Source organism: Ambystoma mexicanum, chromosome 3q, assembly GCF_040938575.1.
Source record: "Ambystoma mexicanum isolate Mex_15411 chromosome 3q, UKY_AmexF1_1, whole genome shotgun sequence".
Classification (NCBI taxonomy): Eukaryota; Metazoa; Chordata; class Amphibia; order Caudata; family Ambystomatidae; genus Ambystoma; species Ambystoma mexicanum.
The window spans coordinates 268,239,444-268,257,935 of record NC_090926.1 but is presented as its reverse complement, the minus strand read 5'-3'; the positions used below and the strand labels follow the sequence as shown (position 1 = coordinate 268,257,935).

The 18,492-nt window shown below is 47.5% G+C and overlaps 1 protein-coding gene across 1 annotated transcript in view; it reads right to left on the bottom strand.

The window, feature by feature from the left end:
• Nucleotides 1-18,492, bottom strand: part of LOC138582434 (inactive dipeptidyl peptidase 10-like) — a 755,097-nt gene that overhangs the window by 139,092 nt on the left and 597,513 nt on the right. Inside the window, exons 8-12 of the mRNA XM_069653734.1 lie at nt 17,921-18,041; nt 16,563-16,717; nt 16,212-16,309; nt 13,512-13,635; nt 12,136-12,174 (exon numbers count right to left, since the gene is read on the bottom strand). Of these exons, the coding sequence (XP_069509835.1) occupies nt 12,136-12,174; nt 13,512-13,635; nt 16,212-16,309; nt 16,563-16,717; nt 17,921-18,041 (537 nt within the window). The remainder of the gene's footprint in view (nt 1-12,135; nt 12,175-13,511; nt 13,636-16,211; nt 16,310-16,562; nt 16,718-17,920; nt 18,042-18,492) is intronic.

Below are 18,492 nucleotides of genomic sequence, written 5' to 3'. Positions count from 1 at the left end.
GAACAGTTGGAAGGGACACTGGTAGCATCATGGCCCCGAAGTATGAAACTTCCTCCCTCCCGAGAGGGGTTTTGGATTGGAACTGGGTGCCAATATGTTTTCCAGGGAGGCAGTGAGCCAAGCTCCAAGCACTCTGAGTGGAATGCTTGATGGATGTGCTTAATAATAGCTTCAGCTAACACGAACATATGCCAAAGCACAATCAAGCAGCCATTGCTGGAAATTCACCTCCACTTTGGAATCACAGAGCAATGAATTGTCGTACGCAAATTATCTGAAAAACAAGCCTTCTTTATCTTGAGCCAAGTAGCCGACAAACACTTGTGTACAGGTGTGTTATAAATTCCATATCATATCATGTACCACATCAATAAATTGATACTTTCTTGCAACCCTTGGTGGTGGAAGCTCGATCCTACTTGAAGGCTACAGCAGCGGTTATCCATTTGTTGGAGAGGCTGCCATATAATCCGGCACTCAATCTTCATTGACATAGCTGCTCTGTACACCAACATATCCAAATGGAAGTTATGGTGGCTATTAAGGGTCAATTAGATGCTAGATGATCAATGCTGTAGTGTGCCCCAACATCATTTGTAATAGAGTTATTGTGTATGACTTTGTGCAAATAACTTCTTTGCGTTTGACTCAGACCTATATTTGCAGAAGAAAGGAACGGCGATGGGGGCCTTCTCTGCCCCCAGTCTGGCAAATATCTATGTGTCACACTTTGAAGACAGATATATGTATGAGAATAATCCATATGTGTCCAAAGTAACTCAATAGAAATGTTATATTGATGATGTGTTATTCATTTGGGAAGGCATGGTCAAACTGCTACCGGCATTTGCGGCTTGGCTTAATCGGCGTAATGTTAAATTGAAGTTCACACATCACTTTGAAAAAGATTTTGTGCCCTTCTTCGATTTACATATTGGACATATGGTTGGCTGTATACCAATTTGTATAGAAAGTCAATGGATTGTAATACTTTATTGGCATACAAAAGCCAACATCCGAAGACTCTCTGCAATAACCTGCCCTATGGGCAGTTCCTTCGGGTGAAGCAAAATGGTACTTTCAAGGAACATTTGGAGGATCAGGTGCAGGGCTTGACGGATAGATTGTGATGAGGGTACTCACGTAAGGTTGTTAAGCGGGCTGCTAACAGAGCATGCTTTACAAACTGAGAGGCTTTATTGTCACCCAGAGAGGGCAAAAATGTATCTAATAAGGTGGTATGTGTTATCACTTTTTCAAAACACATGAATCAGATCAAGACATTGGTCAAAAAGTATTGGCGCTTGGTCATGTGTACAGGGTGTGTGTCACTGATGTTGTTGTTCACCCTTAAAAGTGGTAAGAACCTCAGAGATCGATTGATGCACTCTAGGTTCACTAATGAGCAGGGCAAAATTGCACAAAACACCATACAAGCTGCATGCAATGCACAGAGGTTACTGGTAGTAGGCCACTACCCATGTGGGAATTGCAGTACCTGTGCACTGGCAATTAAAACAAAAGAGTTTTCACATCGAACATTCAATTGGTCCCTCAGAAAATTTACAAACTGCAACTCCACCAATGTAGTTTATGGGATCATATGTCCATGTGCCCTGCTTTATATAGGGATGACTACAAGAAATGTGTCAGTTAGCATCAATGAGCATCGCAGTCGCATTCATAATGGAGCTCCTTTGGTCCAACATTTTCAGGAAAATGGAAATGGCGAGGACGACTTTAAATGGTTAGTCATTGACCAACTACAACCTGATCGTAACAATTTTTCAATGGCGTTGCGCCTTTCCAAGTTGGAACAGAATTGGATATATCGTCTAAGAACACACACAAATGGTCCAATTGAGGGGCTGCAATGGGCTGCGATAATGGCCTGATCCCTCAAATGGGCATTTGTGTTATTACAAATTTGATCCAATATGATTCTGAATACTCCAATATGAAAATGGACTTTACACACATAATTGTCACTTAGCTCATGCAGAACGGTCGAATAATCATACATTTGTGCTATGGAATATTCACATGTCTATTTTTCGGAAAATACAATCCTACACAGGTTTTCCACACCAACAGATAAGTAGATAATACATTTAGCATGAGTGTTATAGCAGTTTAGGATGGCTGCATGTTTGTAGGATACAGGTCAGTTGTTGACCCATGCATCCTGGGGGACCGGTAACAATTGAGGGGTAATAATAAACCCAAGATGGCCATTTGACATCACGTTACAGTGGGCAGGACACGTGACATGTCTGGCCGTGGTGCAAGATGGCCCCACGTGGTTGCGAGCTGAAAGCTAAGTGATGTCCGTTGCAGCAATTAACTTCATTTGGTCTCATCGGTGGTGAGTAACAAGCTAAGCAGTGATAGGGACTATGTCGATTGGTGCTTTGAGCTCCGAGGTCTATGATTTTTTAATTTTGGTTTTAGTTTCCCGCTGGTGGCATACATGACATGTAGCCTTGCTGAAGTAATACTGAGTGGAAATAGGTCGTTGGTTGCTGTGAAAATTGTTACACTCAGACCCTCGGTTCTGCGTGTACAGCAGCTTGAAAGTCCTATGGGTAAGAACACCTATTTCAGAATTTGTTCAGAATTTTCTAGAGTCTTTGGAGGTTACTGCTGTTTATGTATAAATGTCTGGATTTGATCTGGGTGGGCCTTTGTGTTTGTTTCTGCTAGTGGTGCAACCGAGGGGAAGGGATAGTATCCACTGATTCTCAAGGTCTCGAGTCTTCAAATGGATTCCCATTGAGAAACAGCGTTATAAAAAATAAATAGTTCAGAAGTAAATCTCCTTATGAGTACGATTGTACATGTTAAATCTTTACATCAGCAATCAAGTAGTGTAGGTTTAACTGCAATCATACAGGGAGCCAGGCATGTAGCAATCTAACTTCTTTATTCCTTTTCACTGACTGTCGAATTGGCGGTAACCCCGCCCACACCACGTAATTGGCCAACACCCGATCTAGACATTGAAATGGGACAATCAAACTCTTGTCCCTCTAAACATAAACATAGGACATTACATCTCCCCCTTGATTAATAGAAACTTTGCATTTTAACCCATTTCTTGTGTCAGAAAGGGTCCCATTTTCCTTGTCGCTATCACTGTCGTCCGTGTCCGCATCACTGTCCATGAACTCAGAGACATCATCGGAGGAGTCTGTGGCACTGGTTGAATGTTCACTCCAGCAGCCAGGTCACTTTCAACCTGTCTGAAGAACAGGGAGTTTCTTGTAATGGAGCCGGTGGGACTTGCTGCTGTTACCATGGATCCGTTGATGTGTGTCACTGTCATGGGTTTGGGGTTGAAGGACAGAGTCTCTTTGGATCCTTGGCTTTGGCGTACTAGAATTTGGTCTCCCATGTGGAGGTCGTTGGCCTTTGCTCTCCTTCTGTTGTATGCATACTCTTTCATTTTGTCATTGCTTTCTTCGTCGTTTGCTCTAGCTTTGGCATCAATGTCCACTGTCACCACCTTGCTTTAATTGTGCGGGAGGGAGGTTCTTACAACGCGACCAAACATCAATTCTGAGGGCCACACACCAGTGGAGCTGTTTGAGGTGTTGTGATAGTCTCTGAGGAGTGTGCAGATGACCTGCATGAATGATCCTCTTGTGATTGAACATATTTGTAGGGTGCACTTCAGGTTGGCCATGAACCTCTCCACCATGCCATTTGCCTGAGGCCAGAGAGGCGTGACTTTGCGGTGTTGAAATTCCTAGATGTTCTGCGAACATTGCAAAGTCATGTCTGCTAAACGGGGGTCCATGAACTGATTTCAAGACGCTGGAGCATAGCTGTCATTTTGAGTGGTTATGGGAAGTTGCGTGGGACAACTGCTTTACAGGCGATGCATTTCCCCAGCGTCTGTTCCACCTCGATGTCCCTTTGTGGGAACTACACCCTCGTTCTGAGCTGTGTTTTGGTTGATACAATTCCATGGTGTCCTGTGTGTGCAATGGCGATTACTCAGTCTTGAAGGTTCTCAGGGATAACGATCATGTTTTCTTTCAGCAGTAACCCTTTGGGGACACTGACAGCATGTGTTTTATCAGGTGGAAAGTCTGCATTTGTTTCTTTTCTGTTTCCCGCTGGGATGTTTCTCTTCGGCTTCCTTGATGCCATCTTCCCGACACATTACACAGTCTTTTATGGTCATGAGGAGATTGTCTTGGTGCATACCGTCAAGTATTTGTGGTATGGGGAGAGACTTGGGCAATGCATTGCTCAAAATGTAGTTCAGGTATTGGTTGGCTTTGATGGATTGGCTTTCTTCTTTGGCTGGCAGTGGATATCTAGACAGGAAATCGGCTGGGTTGCTGTCCTTTCCTGGTCGATGAATTATGGTGAAGGAATATTCTTGCAAACGGAGTCCCCATCGCGCAATGCGAGGCACCATTTTGGCTGTAGGTTTTCCATAGATGGTCGTGAGGGATTGCTGATCGGTGATGATGGTGAAAGGCCGTCCATAAAGGAACAGGTGGTAGTGCTCACATGCCACACTACTGCAAGCCTTTTCTTCTCTGGTCGCGAGAGTGCACACTCAGTCGAAGACAGGCTACGGCTTGCATCGGCCATTATGTAATGTGCAGATGTGCCAGAATTGCCTCTAGTCCAACAGGGCTTGCCTCGACTGTTAAATCAGTTTCTAAGTCATGATCATAATATGCCATACATGAGGCAGTTGTGATGCGCTTTTTGATTTCTTGGAACGCATCTTTGCAGTCAGTGGACCACGCAAAATCTTGTCCTTTGCCGGTGAGTAGACAGAGGGGTGTGCTTACAGAGGCAGAGTCCTGTATGTACCTGGTACAATAGCTAGCCATGCCCAGGAATGATCAGACAGCTGATGTTGACATTGGCATGGGCGCTTCTACCAAGGCTTGCACTTTGTCTGGGTCGGGTTCCAAACCGCTGTGCGAAAATATATGCCCGAAGAATTTAAGCGTTGTTTCGCTTAGTTCGCACTTTAGGGTCAAGTTAGCTTCTTCAAGCGCCATGAACACTCGATGAAGTGTATCATTGTGGGCCTCCTGGATTGCACTGAAGATTAAGATGTCGTCGCTGTAGTTGAGTCATTGCGGAATGTGTTTGATTATTTGATGTATCTTGTTTTTAAAGATCTGTGCAGCGAATGATACCCCAAAGCTGAGGCGCTTTTAGTGAAACAGGCCTAGGTGCGTGGAGAAGGTGGTTATGTAACTAGATTCTGGGTGCAATTGAAGTTAGTGGTATCCCTTGTTTAAATTTAAATTGGGGGAAAACTTTGGCACCATGTAGGAGGTGCATCATATCAGTCATTCTTGGTGACATGTGTCGTTCTCTTTCAATTGCGATATTTGGTGCTCTCATATCCACGCAGATGTGGATGCTTTTGTTATTTTCCATTTTGGGAACGGGAACTATGGGCGATACCCAGGGCGTGGGTCCCGTTGCGTGTTCAATAATGTCCTGATTTAGCATTGATTGTATTTCATCCTCCACTTGCCTCCGGATGGTTAGTGGTATTCCTTGGTAATGTTGTGCTACCGGTTTGTATGTTTGTGTTGATATTAACTTGATTTGTTTCCCTTTGGGTTTTCCCTGGCCTTTAAATAGTGTCTGGAACATTTTCACCATCATGTCTTTTGGACGTGTGCAGGCTGACATGATTGGTACATCACATGCGCCAGTCCCATCTGTATGGCCGATCTGAAGCGGAGGATGCTGCCTACTGGAACTTCACCTTTGATCACGTTTTTTATGGTCTTTGTCCTCTTGTCCTTGTATGTGCAAGGGGCCTCGAACATTCCTTTGCTTTCCTGCTGTGTGTTTGTGCCGCATGGATATATGTCAATGTCGGCAGGCTTCAATGGTTTCTTGTTTTCGAGAGACTGATAAGTCTCTTCGGTAATCTCGTTGACTGTGGCTCCTGTGTCAATCAGAAATTCTCGAATGTTTCTGTTTATTTGTAGCAGCAGTGTCAGGCTGTATAGGGTTGCTGTGTTGTTATCTATGGCATGTATGTAGCCCCTTTTTACAGTCGCTGCTTGATGACGAAGAACCAGAGCCATTTTGGCGCCACAGTGAGGCCTCTATGGGCCTCATCACGACTTCGGCGGTAACCCTTAAATCCGGTGGTAGCGCTATTACCGCCGGATTTAAGGGTCCGCCGAACCAGGGCTTTGGCGGATTTCGTCCCAGCTCTGAGCTGGGGGGAAATCCGCCGAAAATGTGCGCTATTACCGCCGGCGGGAAATCCGCTGGCGGTATTAGTGCGAAGATTCCCCATTGAGCCCAATGGGGAATGGGGCATTCCCGAATGGGCTCAGTGGGGAATGGGGACTTACATTACCGCCGAACTCGTGATCCGGCGCTATTAGCACCGGGGAGTTCGGCGGTAGGGCAAATACCGCCCACGCTAATAGCGTTACCGCCCAAGTCGTGATGAGGCCTTATATATCTTATGTTCTGCCGCGATGATCTCCTCTTTGACTCTTCTGGGGAGCATGTGCGACAGGTCTCCTCCCTTCTGTCTCTGTGTCGTCTGTCTCTGTGGGACGATTCGCTCTTTCTGCTGTTTGATCGATGTCTGCTGGGGAAGGGTGATCACCATGCTCAGGAACGGGAATTTTCCCCCCTTTTGCTTACCCCTTGACTATCTGATTTTTGGAAGAATTTTCTGTTTTTGCACACTGATTGGAAGTGGTTTTCACCTCCGCATTAGTCACACTTATGCCCAACAGCTGGGCACAGGCCTATGTGGGGAAAGTTGTATCCGCAGCGATAAACATTTTTTGTATCTTCATTTCTTTCAGACGATTGAACTTGACACAGGGATGTCGGGGAGGCTCTCTGTGTAATATTGATGTTGCTCAGGGATTCTGTCTGCATGGATTTTGCCATGTCCGCTGTTGCGAGTTGTAGAATTTCTTCTAGTATTCTGGTTTTCTGTGATAATTTCTTTCGAAAATCATCGGATTCACAGCCAGCAATTGTTTGGGATTTTAAGGCTTCGTCCGTAGAATAGCGATCAAAGTCGGAGGTATTTTACTCTTTTGCGTTCCCTCATGACAAAGGTGTCTAATGTGTCTCCCTTGTCCTGCGTGGATGTGTGGTATATGTGGCGTTCATAGTCTACGTTCCTCAAAGGTGCGAAATAGTTGTTCAATGAATCAATGATGCCTTGAAATGTGTCAGTTGAGCTTTCTGGCATTTCATATAAAATGTCCCTTATGATTGGCCCCAAGGAGTGCATCAGGCATTCCTCCCTCAGCCCTGTTGCATCAATGTAAATGTTGAGTTCTTTAAGCCACCTGTTACACCAGGGTGCCAAGCTACCGGTGTCAGAAATATCAAATGGCTGCATTGCCTGTAATTGCAGAGACTCATATCCCCCATCATCTCTGGCCATTGGGTTGCGTGTGGAGGAGCTGGAAGATGGGCTGGAGGAGCTACTGACTGTTTCATTCTCTGACATAATGGCAGTGTAACCCCGTGGTGTGGCGCTGGGGAGGGGGGTAAGGCTGGTTGTGCGCTCTCACCTTTTGTTCTTGGGTTAATTATGGCTGTCCATTGAAAGAAAATCACGCGTATGTGTTGACAGTGCGCTCCAGTTCACAGTAGGCAGTGGTGATGGCTGGCTGGCAATGCTGGGCCTTCCAGGACCGTGGCATTTCCTTACGTGTGGGCCACAATCCTTCAAATGCAGCGTTGTGCTTGTGGAGAGCTGGAATGCAGCTTGCAGGGAAATGTGGCAGAGTGCGTGTGCGGCGACCTCAAGGGTGCAGTGTGCTTTACTTACACTTGGGGCCCTGCTGGGCATCGATGGAATCACGTTCAACATGAGTAGTGTTATTTTTCCAGTGTGGGCACCCTCCAAATGCCACAACACCAGTTAGGCAGGGGTTGGAGGAGGCAGCGTGCGGGCATTGCTCTTTGTTGTGCGGCAGCCGGATCTTGATGAGTTTGTGATGCAGCGTGGAGAAACGAGCCCTTGAAGTCGACCTGCATGGCTTGGAAGCGAGTGTCGGCACGTCACCAGTGGGTCCGATGTTAAACCTTCGTCGCCATTGTTAAATCTTTCGGCATGCACATCAGCAATCAAGTAGCGTGCGTTTAACTGCGCGGTGCCAGGCTTGTGGCAATGTAACTTCTTTATTCCTTTTCTCTGAATGCTGAATTGGCGGTAACCCCACCCACATCACGTGATCGGCCAACATCCGATCTAGACATTGAAATTGGACAAGCTAACGATTGTCCCTCTAAACATAAACATAGGACATTACAGTACACACAATTGATTTGCACTGTTTGTGGTTGTTTAACACGAGATGTGTATGTGTACTAGTAAATGCTGTTTCCTCATGGTTTGCTTTGCAGGTAATTTAAAATACTCCCTTGCGATGCTTAGAGTTTATCCCTGAGGAAGGCTGGGTCGTTGGGAATAATTACCCATAAGGCCGAAACTCGAGTAGGCTATGAAGAAACTGCTGATAAATTCCATTAATAACAGGGCATTGTTTAAAACCTTTTATTCGAGGCATGTCTTCCAAAACAAATTTACTGAAAAAAATACTGACATGTTATCGTTTTCGCAAAACCCCTAAACCGCTGCATTTCCTGTTGCATTTTTCTGGGCCTACGATTCTAATTATTTCTGTTTCTATTTTTGTGTGTATACTATGGGGGATGGGCACGAGGGTGGATGGACGGCCTGGTCATAGGGCCTTCCCAACCCTGCCCAGAAATCCCCCCAGATGTGGGCCTCTAGGCTGGGGAACACGTGTGGGTGGTAGGAACACCAAACACCTGAGAGACTGGACCTCCCCCCATAAACTTCTATCATGCCACTAATGGAACTGTCCAGTGAAGAGAACCAAAGCATTTATTAAGTAATGAAGGCTGAACCAATGGTAGGCCCAGGGGAGAGGCTACCTGAGGGAATAGGGGTTCACCGCAGATATTTCACCAAGTCCCCTTGCATCCCTTTAAGCAGCTGGCTTCTTGGCATCAGGTGTAAGCAGGTGGGCTCTCCTAAGTGGTGTGGGATGCATTTATTTGACACTGTAGCTGTAAAAAATGGCCTCGTAACAGCATATTTTAAACCAAGGCAAGTTGTAGGATCTTTCTTTGCCTACAAGTCTCTTACCTATTATAGTTCACATGCAATGTGGGGACAGTAGGGCATGGAGGGTTTAGGGACAGACTGCCTGTGAGGACTCTCCAACTCCCCCCATAAGGGTTGCTTTATTTTACAAGCCGTCGACCCTCCCCCCCATTCCGTTGTGCGTAGAGCAATTATTGTAATGCCAGGTATCCATCAGATCGTGTGTGGAGGTCTGCATGCCGTTGTGCGTAGAGCAGTTATTGTTATCCCAGGTATCCATCAGATCGTGTGGGGAGGTCTGCATGCCGTTGTGCGTAGAGCAGTTAGTTATTGTTATGCCAGGTATCCATCAGATCGTGTGTGGAGGTCCCCATGCCATTGTGCATAGAGCAGTTATTGTTATCTCAGGTATCCATCAGATCGTGTGTGGAGGTCCCCATGCCGTTGTGCGAAGAGCAGTTATTGTTGTCCCAGGTATCCATCGGATCGTGTGTGGAGGTCCCCATGCCGTTGTGCATAGAGCAGTTATTGTTATCCCAGGTATCCATCAGATCGTGTGTGGAGGTCCACATGCCGTTGTGCAGAGAGCAGTTATTGTTATCCCAGGTATCCATCAGATCGTGTGTGGAGGTCCCCATGCCGTTGTGCATAGAGCAGTTATTGTTATCCCAGGTATCCATCAGATCGTGTGTGGAGGTCCCCATGCCGTTGTGCAGAGAGCAGTTATTGTTATCCCAGGTATCCATCAGATCGTGTGTGGAGGTCCCCATGCCGTTGTGCAGAGAGCAGTTATTGTTATCCCAGGTATCCATCGGATCGTGTGTGGAGGTCCCCATGCCGTTGTGCGAAGAGCAGTTATTGTTGTCCCAGGTATCCATCGGATCGTGTGTGGAGGTCCCCATGCCGTTGTGCATAGAGCAGTTATTGTTATCCCAGGTATCCATCAGATCGTGTGTGGAGGTCCCCATGGTATCCATCAGATAGTGTGTGGAGGTTCTTTCGTGACTGGTGTGGGTGAGATGCGTTGCGTCTGGGAGTTGGCGGCGTCTGAGAGATGTAGTAACTTCTTAGGGTGAAAGCACAGGGCACTGACTGGATTTCCATAGATTCTTCACAATACTGTGATGTGGAGGCATTTGATACCCCCTAGAAGGATGGCCTGGTTGTGTCCGTGGACCCCTGGAACACCATGTTGGAATAGTATATTTCGAGTGAGGTTGAAGGGGGAATGAGGGCTTGGAAGGGACACTTTGTGTTGAGTGTTTGGGGAACTGCTGTGCATGGTTGAGGATTGAATAGTTTAGTCCACTGTGGGCAGCTGGTTGTGCAAATACCTCAGGTAAAAGCTCGTCAGTTCCTGTCGTGGGCATTGAGTGGGGGGATTGCTGAATAGATGGGGGTGGGTAGTACAGAAAGAATTCCCTGAGATCCTGCATAAGCTGAGGAACCGCTAGCCCTAGGGGACATAACATCTGTTTGTACTTACCCTATAGCAGTAAATATATAAAACAACACTCAGAAACTTGTTTTGTGTTGGCGATGAAAAGACTGTGGCTTTTTTTTAATACATAATACTAAAAAAACATAACTGAGTATTATGGATATTCGCAAACAAACAGGTGTGCAGTTTCTTCTTAGTTTTGTACTTTTGGGCACTGATGATGCCCTTCCTTGCTCACAGGGTGCCGCCCGCGTCAGCTCCCAGGTCCGTATATTTGGGACCTGTAAATTGGCTGGTGCAGCACTCCTGTGCCTGATTGCAGTTTCCTTCCAGGCCCATGCCGCCATCTCTGTTCCACAACTTTCCGACAACGTCCATTGCCCTGTGCTTGCCCAAATGTACCTTTTCCAAGAGTGGGTGGGATCTGGGCAAAAGAAAGGTTGTTCTGTGAACTAATGCAGAATACTGATGCACTTCGAACGGAGTGTTATTTCTGCAGGGAAGCCCTGCCTATATAGCAAGCATACGGCCTGGGGCCATGCATATGTCTGCTGGCTCTGGGCACCAACCGGCCGGCGCCGACAGCCACCACAAGCATCGGTGTGTGGCTTCCTGCCCCCCCCCCCCCTTCTTATTGTCTAAATGTCCTCTTCCCCTTTGAATAGGGGAAGACACACTGGGGGTTTTGGTGCGGGCACCCCCCACCACCCAATACCACCTTTTGGCTCCCCTCCCCAGACCATTGTTTCAGGCTCTGCCTGAGAGGCAGCAGCAGGAGAGAAAAGGAGGGGCAGAGGGGTGGCGTGCCTTCCAGTCGCCTTTCTCCCTTCTTCTCCCTCAGTATCCCGGGTGTCAGCTCCCCTAGTTTAGGGGCCTGTGCCCTTGAGCTGCATGGGGTTCCCCCCTTCCGCGGCACTAGACACAGCCCCTGTTACGTCCCCTCCCCACTCCCCCAGTGTTTTACGAACATTCCATACCTTGGAACCAGGGCACATACAGTGTGTGGTTATCTGCTTTGTGGAAAGAATATTCACATTTTGTGTACATATTCTGATCCTTTGCTTGGCACTACTGCTGACACAAAAAAGCAGGAGAAGAACGATGGTCTGGAGGGTTGCCCAGAGCAATGCCAGAGGTTAAGGTTAATTATAAACCTTATAGCCATCATCTCTTTTGTTTTACAAAAATGTGGGTGGAAATCTTCGAATCCACCAAATAAAGCCACAATTAAGGAATGTATTGAGTTGATAAAATGAGGCCCAGACTTAACAGAGTTTAGACAGAGGCAGGCCATAAGCAACGTAATGACCTGGACTTCTCCAGTGCAGTTGTGGGCTATCATTACATTGCAACGCAATTACCACAGAGAGGGGGAGGGGCAGCGGAAGTTCAATATTAAAATGAGCGTTTCTCTAGCAACACACGTGCAGCAAGCACCTCAGGGAAATCGAGCAAGGGAGGCGGATGGAGTAGGGGAAGAGAATCGGGGGGGGGGGGCAGGGAAAGACGCATCTAGAAGCGCAAAGGAAGGAGGCAACGGTATGGTGAACGCTGGCAACACAAGGCAGATATTTACCTGTCTGCTCACCCAGAGGTCCGAGGTGACCTTGTGTTTCTGCAGGAAATAAAGACAGACGAGAAGAGTGTGAGTCTCAGTGGCCAGAACCTCTATTCCGGGCAAAGGCAACATAATGTGATAGCGGGGCAGTAATGGTGAGATCATGACTTGCCAAGATGCTGGAGATATTGGCAAAGCCAGACGATACACCCTGGCACCGAGCAGACAGTGAAGGGGCCCTGAGATGCCAATGACTGCAATTACCTTGGGGATATTCAGGGGTGAGTTTTGCGTGCCCTGGCAACATCCTCTAGCTGTGAATGGTGTTAGCCCTGGTGATGCGGTGATGGTGATGATATGTGGACCAGCCATTGATAAAGCGATGGCGGCTGGCCTGATGATGATGTAGTAGTGAAGCACATTTGCCATGGTGATGCGGTTAAGATACATGCCCTTAGGGTTCTTCCTGGATAAGGATGCCGGCGATGCCTAGTCTCATGAGGATGCCACGTTAAATGAATGATTGCCCAGGTGTCAAGGTATCTTCTGAACCAGTTCTTCAGTGATGCAGCTGATGGAGGTCAGTGCGATGAGGTTGCAGCAGCGATGAATGCTGGTGTCTTTGATCTTATGGTATAGTGGGTTAGTGACCGCCTTGATGTCTCATCAGTTTGGGTAATGCTGATGATGCCCAATTGCGCTGGCATGGCGAGATGAAAGGCGGCGCTAACATTGGTCCGGGATTTATACAGTTGATGTTATGCTGCTCAGTTTAAGGGAACGGTGCCATTAATGTTGCCGCTGTGAAGGACATGCGCTGTACATGATGTCCCACTGGTCACAGTCCTCAGCTTGGCCCACTGGATGGCAGATATGATGGGTGCAGTTGTGAAAGGCACCTGCCCTGCTGATGATCCAGAGATGACCCAAGTTAATGTTGCCCCAATGCGGTCCCATTTCTGAGCGGGGGCTGCTCTCTCACAGGGAAGGGATGTCTCCTGATCAGTTGGTCATGCGGTGATTCATGTTGCGGGCCCCATGGATGATCTACTGATGACCCCTTCGTGGTACATGCACGCGGGACGCATGATGCTCTAGTTGTGCATGACAGATCCCCCGAGGATGTTCCTGCTGATTTTATCAGTGACGATGAAGATGGGAGCTTTTAATGATGTTAAAAAGTGTGCAATGGTGATGGCCCAGATGTATTCTGGTTTACCTAAAAAGCAGAAAGAAATATCAGAAATGGAATCGGACCCGGTGCTTGCTCTTCAAAAAGGTCAGTTGAGTGTGGCCTTTCCGTGCCGCGCTTCTCTTGGTTGCCACCGCCCTACACCAGAGCTCTGCCCTGTGCATCTATGCCTGACATAAGGGCTTGATAGCCTGGCACTCACCTCCTGGCAGGCTCCGGTGGTGGCTTCACAGAAGGTCAGGATGGAGCAGTTCTGAGGGCGGTTTAACCAGCGCACTGCCAGGCGGGTGTTGGCAAACCACTTCACCATCGTGATGAAGTATTCCCTGAATGGAACAACAATAACAAGAAATCGATTTTTCAAATGGGAGAGCGTCTGGCAAGAGGCGCTGCAGTGCATAGGCTGTTACTGCCTCTCAATCATGAATTCAAACTTTATTGCACTGTTTTGTCTATAACAATATGGGCCACGCCTATCATACAGGCCTTCACACACCCACAACATGCTTCTGCCGAGGCGTTATATGTTACCATTCTTAATGATGCATTCTGTCATGTACGCAGTCAGACTCTCACAGAAGGAACACCAAGTGTTGCCCCACAGAGCCATTCTTGTCTTCTGCTCTCAAAGTGTCCAAGTACAAGTTAAACGGGGCCGTAGAGACCTAGGCAGACTAACATCATCATGACCTCATAATATGCCACTTAAATTGTTATTGCACACTCTTGCAATTGCTCCCTGGGTACTACCTTATCGATCCTGTATGAAATGTGATCAAACGCTGCCCCCGATGAAGCACATGAAATGACACACATTCTGGCAGTGTAGTTTCATTTGATTGTTTCCCCCACTATATAATTGTTCATAATGACTCTATTCTACTCTATATAATTATTCAGAACTACTCTGTTTCTCTGACCTTCCAATCAAAGTACTTCAATATCCTGGATGGGAGGTTCTGAGACAACGTGTCAATGGGGCACTTGTATGGAGCTTAGAGGTAACTCTCTCCCTCAGCTAAACCCAAAATACAGGTAGTAAAAGGGATGGAAGTATGGTGGAGGATTGGAGTAGAAAGGGGGTTCCGCTTGATCTGGAACCTCTATGATAGAGGCATACGTATGTGATTTTATGGGGTTAAAGAGAAATTTAACTTACACAAATTGGAATTCTAGGGGTGTTGTCTGTTTGGGGGACTTTATCAGCAAATTACAGATCCACTCAGAAGGGATTTCAAGGGATATCTCCCAGGAAATGTATTTCTGAACTTTGGGACACACATCAGGAGCCTGGACAGGGAGATGTGGTATTGGCCAGAGTACAGTAAAGAGGCAGTCCCACCTTAAACACCTTATGGGAGAAAGACCTGGAGATGGACTTGGGAGATTCTGAGTGGACAGGGATCTTAGTTGGGGCTCCCCAAAACGGAAGTAGACAAAATGGAGATTCTGGAGAGGCTGTGGTGAGCATGGCTATGATTTGGGGGTGTAAGTAGGAAGTGCCCCTTCTGGACTATGCTGTTACACTGGTCGAAGAGGTCCAGAGGATGAAAGTGAATATAAATCGTAGACTGGCCTTATTTGGACTGCCAACCTCTGCCACGAGCTAACAGTGGCTAAGAGAAACCCTATGTTAGGGCAGCAGGGCTCAGGGCAAAACTAAGGCACAGGAAGTTTTACATTTTCAAATGGGCGAAGGGAGACATTTTGGATTGCCGTATCAGGGTGCCACTCTACAAAAAGGAGCCAGCCTGGCCATCTGGCACGACTGAATGTTTTGGGAAGATTTTGGGTAAGCTCATGGACAAGCCAGGTGCTTACAGAAGCCCCTCAGATTCACCTCAAAGATGGTGGGAACACTGTGCCATCTAAATGCTTGGGAATGGAGGGCCAACACTTGGGAGGTCTACCTGTACAGCTCTACTCTCGCCCATTCATTTTGAAAATGGACTTAGGGCGATTGAGAGGTCAGTTGAGGAAGGAAAGGGCCTAAGAATGGGAGGATATAGTTTAAAATATAAGTGGGTTCACATGGAGTAAGCGGGCACGCAGGGTGCGGATTAAAAGCTAAAAACAAAAATGAAAACTACAATAACAGTACAAGAAATTGGGGAAACAGGGAGTGACACTAGTGTAAATTAATATCTTAGGGCGCGTAATAATGAGTTATGGAACTACCTTGGGTGTTTGAATGAAGAAGTAAACATTTCCATGAAATGTGGGAGGGCGTTACTGCTTCTTTGAGGAATTCTGCTCATTTGCAATAGTCCTGCGAATACTTAAACCACTGAGGTTATTACTATAAGATAAAAATCTGTAATTAAATGTTGATATCTAGTGTGAATTGGGAGAAACAACGGATTGAAACAAATGGTTCAAAAAATATATCAACTAAAAAATCGAAATTATGCAACCACAAATGTTAGTGAAATAATTTATTTAAACCACCAATTACTCAGCACGGTTGGATAGGGACAGACTCCATTTGCACCATTTGTATGCGGCCGCATATCTCAGAAATCAACACATCATTGAAATCATCCCCAAATTCCGCAGGACGATGGACCGTTCCTAGGAGCCAATCTATGCATAAACGGGGCCACCACCCCTAATTCAGTTAAGGATGTTTTCCAGGAGAGCGATCCGAGGTGGCACCAGCTATTTACACCTCCGCAACATCTGGCATCACCCTTCTGGCACATGGAAACTCCAATTTAAGAAATATTGGAGACCTGTAAACCTGGACACCCTCACTTGTTCCATCTCAGAAATGTATTGGGGTGCATTACAGGTGTCGCCCTTACCAAACAATTCCTTCTGAGATCCAGAGGCCTTCTTCAATATTTCTGGATCATGCTAAATATTTGTCGACTCTATCCTCGTCCTTCGGCTCTAGACTCACCTGTATCGAAAGGTGTCCGGTGGGAGGAGCACCAGAGTGTGCGCAGGACCGTACAGGTTAACCACAGATAGCTTCACCAAAGGGATCTGCTGGCCTGCCTGCAAGGCGAGCAAAAGATCACAGGGTCAGTGATAGCTTGCGGGGACTGGGAGAGGGTCAGGGCTCTGGGGTTGGAATCCTGCTTAGGAAACTGTATTTAGTGGAAGCGGGCTAAGATGCTAAGGGAAGCAGGAGAAGGGTAACAGGTGGGGATGCTGATAAGGGAGAAAAAGCTAAGGAGCGCAAGCCAGAACGAATAGGGAATCTCAGTTCTGGAGTGTAGTGAGGAGCGGAAGCAGAGAGCACACTCACCTTGGGGTACGGGTAACGTTTGCTGGATGGGTACACACTGCCCAGAAACTGGGGTAGCTCCATGTTGGGCACAAGGGAGTTGTTGAGAGTTATGTATGCTAGCCGAGCTCCATCTGGGGACCACCAGTGTGCTGGGTATGTCTGCAGGATTTCCTCTGGGGCAAAACAAACAGGCAGCAACAAGTGAGAATATGCTTAGCCGAAGGAGGCCTGTTTCATCTTCAACTTCACATCTACACCAGCTGAAGCTCTCCCACTTGTGGTGTCTTTCCTGACCTCTCCATATCGCCTCCTCACTTAGGGCCCGATTCATGGGAAAGTGTGCAGAAATCCTGCAATGTTTGGCTGCCGAGAACGTCACTGCGCAGGCCTGCGCACAGGAGTTTTTCTGAGCGCTCTGCGTATTCATGGAATTCTTTGTGCAAAGTAATCGCATACGCAAGTCGCGGTGGGAACGCCCCCGACATTCCCCCATGCAAATCATCAAAAACAGCAAGAAACAGCCATACATGCACCCTCAGAACAGGGCATGGGGCAACCCGCAAGCAGGCTTGCATCTTGGGGACCCTGCGCGAGGTCCCCGTAACTGTTATTGTCATCCCCACATCATGCATACAATTTATCTTAACCCGTGTAAAACTCAGAAAATCTGGGTGCGAACCCCATAAACAGTTCATGCACCCCGAGACACTGCGTACAAGCACCCCTGAGTTAGATCGGTACCCCGGCTGCACGTACGCCCCCTACATCTGGCACCCGATCTTACTTCAGCGTGGTGATTCCTATGCGCAAGCGTCTGTATGCCTTCCTTTGGGTGGCGGATAGTATGAGGGCTTTGCGTGGCCATTTCCCTGACGGGAGGTTGCGCAATTGGATCCCTGAAAACGTATTGTTCCATTCAATAGTGGGCGTGCAATGGACTGACAGCAGGCCACCCCAAGTAACGCCCACATTTTCGGCCCCATTTTCGGTGTTCAGCCTTCATCCCCGCTCTCTGCGCAAAGCACACCCACGCATAGTGTGGTGTCTCGGGCAAGCCACTTGGGCGCTCGCAGGGGCGTTCCAGGCCGCCGCAAAATCCAAGCCCAAGGAAAATCCAGCGCATTCAATTCCATGGATCCACAAACGGGATTGCACATGCAATTTGGCGCGCAAGTTCCCTATTTTCCACGCAAATAATTCCATGAATAGGGCCCTTAGTCTTTATCCACTCTGCCCTGTCGCCTAAACACAACGCTGTCTAATCTCCCACCTAATCACTACCTTTCATACCATATGCTAATATTATCTCGCACTGCTCTCGATAACTCTTGGGTGTCCCCTCAGGGGTCTTTCTGCTGCCCTGCCAGTATGCTCACCTTCATACAGCCAGTCAGTAATCCCATTTGCCACGCTGCCTGGCCTTCCAGAAGAGGTGAGGCTCACAGCCTGACCCGATCCGTCCTGCTGATAGTAGATGTTATTCTCATATATGAACACCTGGGGAAGTGAATAGATGCATGTTATGGCGAGCAGAGGACTGTGTGGAGGCATGCACGTGATCGCATGACTAATGACGTAGGGCATCACCCGGTCACCTATCCTTCAAGGTGAGTGCAGTGGTGAGGGTGAGGCTGTGTTGTTGGGCAGGTTGTATAGCGGGTTGACACTGTCCATTGAAGATATAGCAGCGGTGGCACTGCAAGGATGCTGTGAGCTGGGCAGATGTATGAATGACCTGTGAGGCCATCTTTAAGGGTTAAGGCCGGGACACTGACTGTACCTCGGCAGTGGTGGTGTTGGTGGGATGCTGGATGGGCGTATGCATCACCGCCCCATGTGTTTGGATACTGTATGCCTGGTGTTGGCGGCTCCTCTATAATGCTGTATGCTGGGGAGGAGTATGCATTATTTTGTAGTACTCTTTGGTACACTGTGTACATGGGCAGTG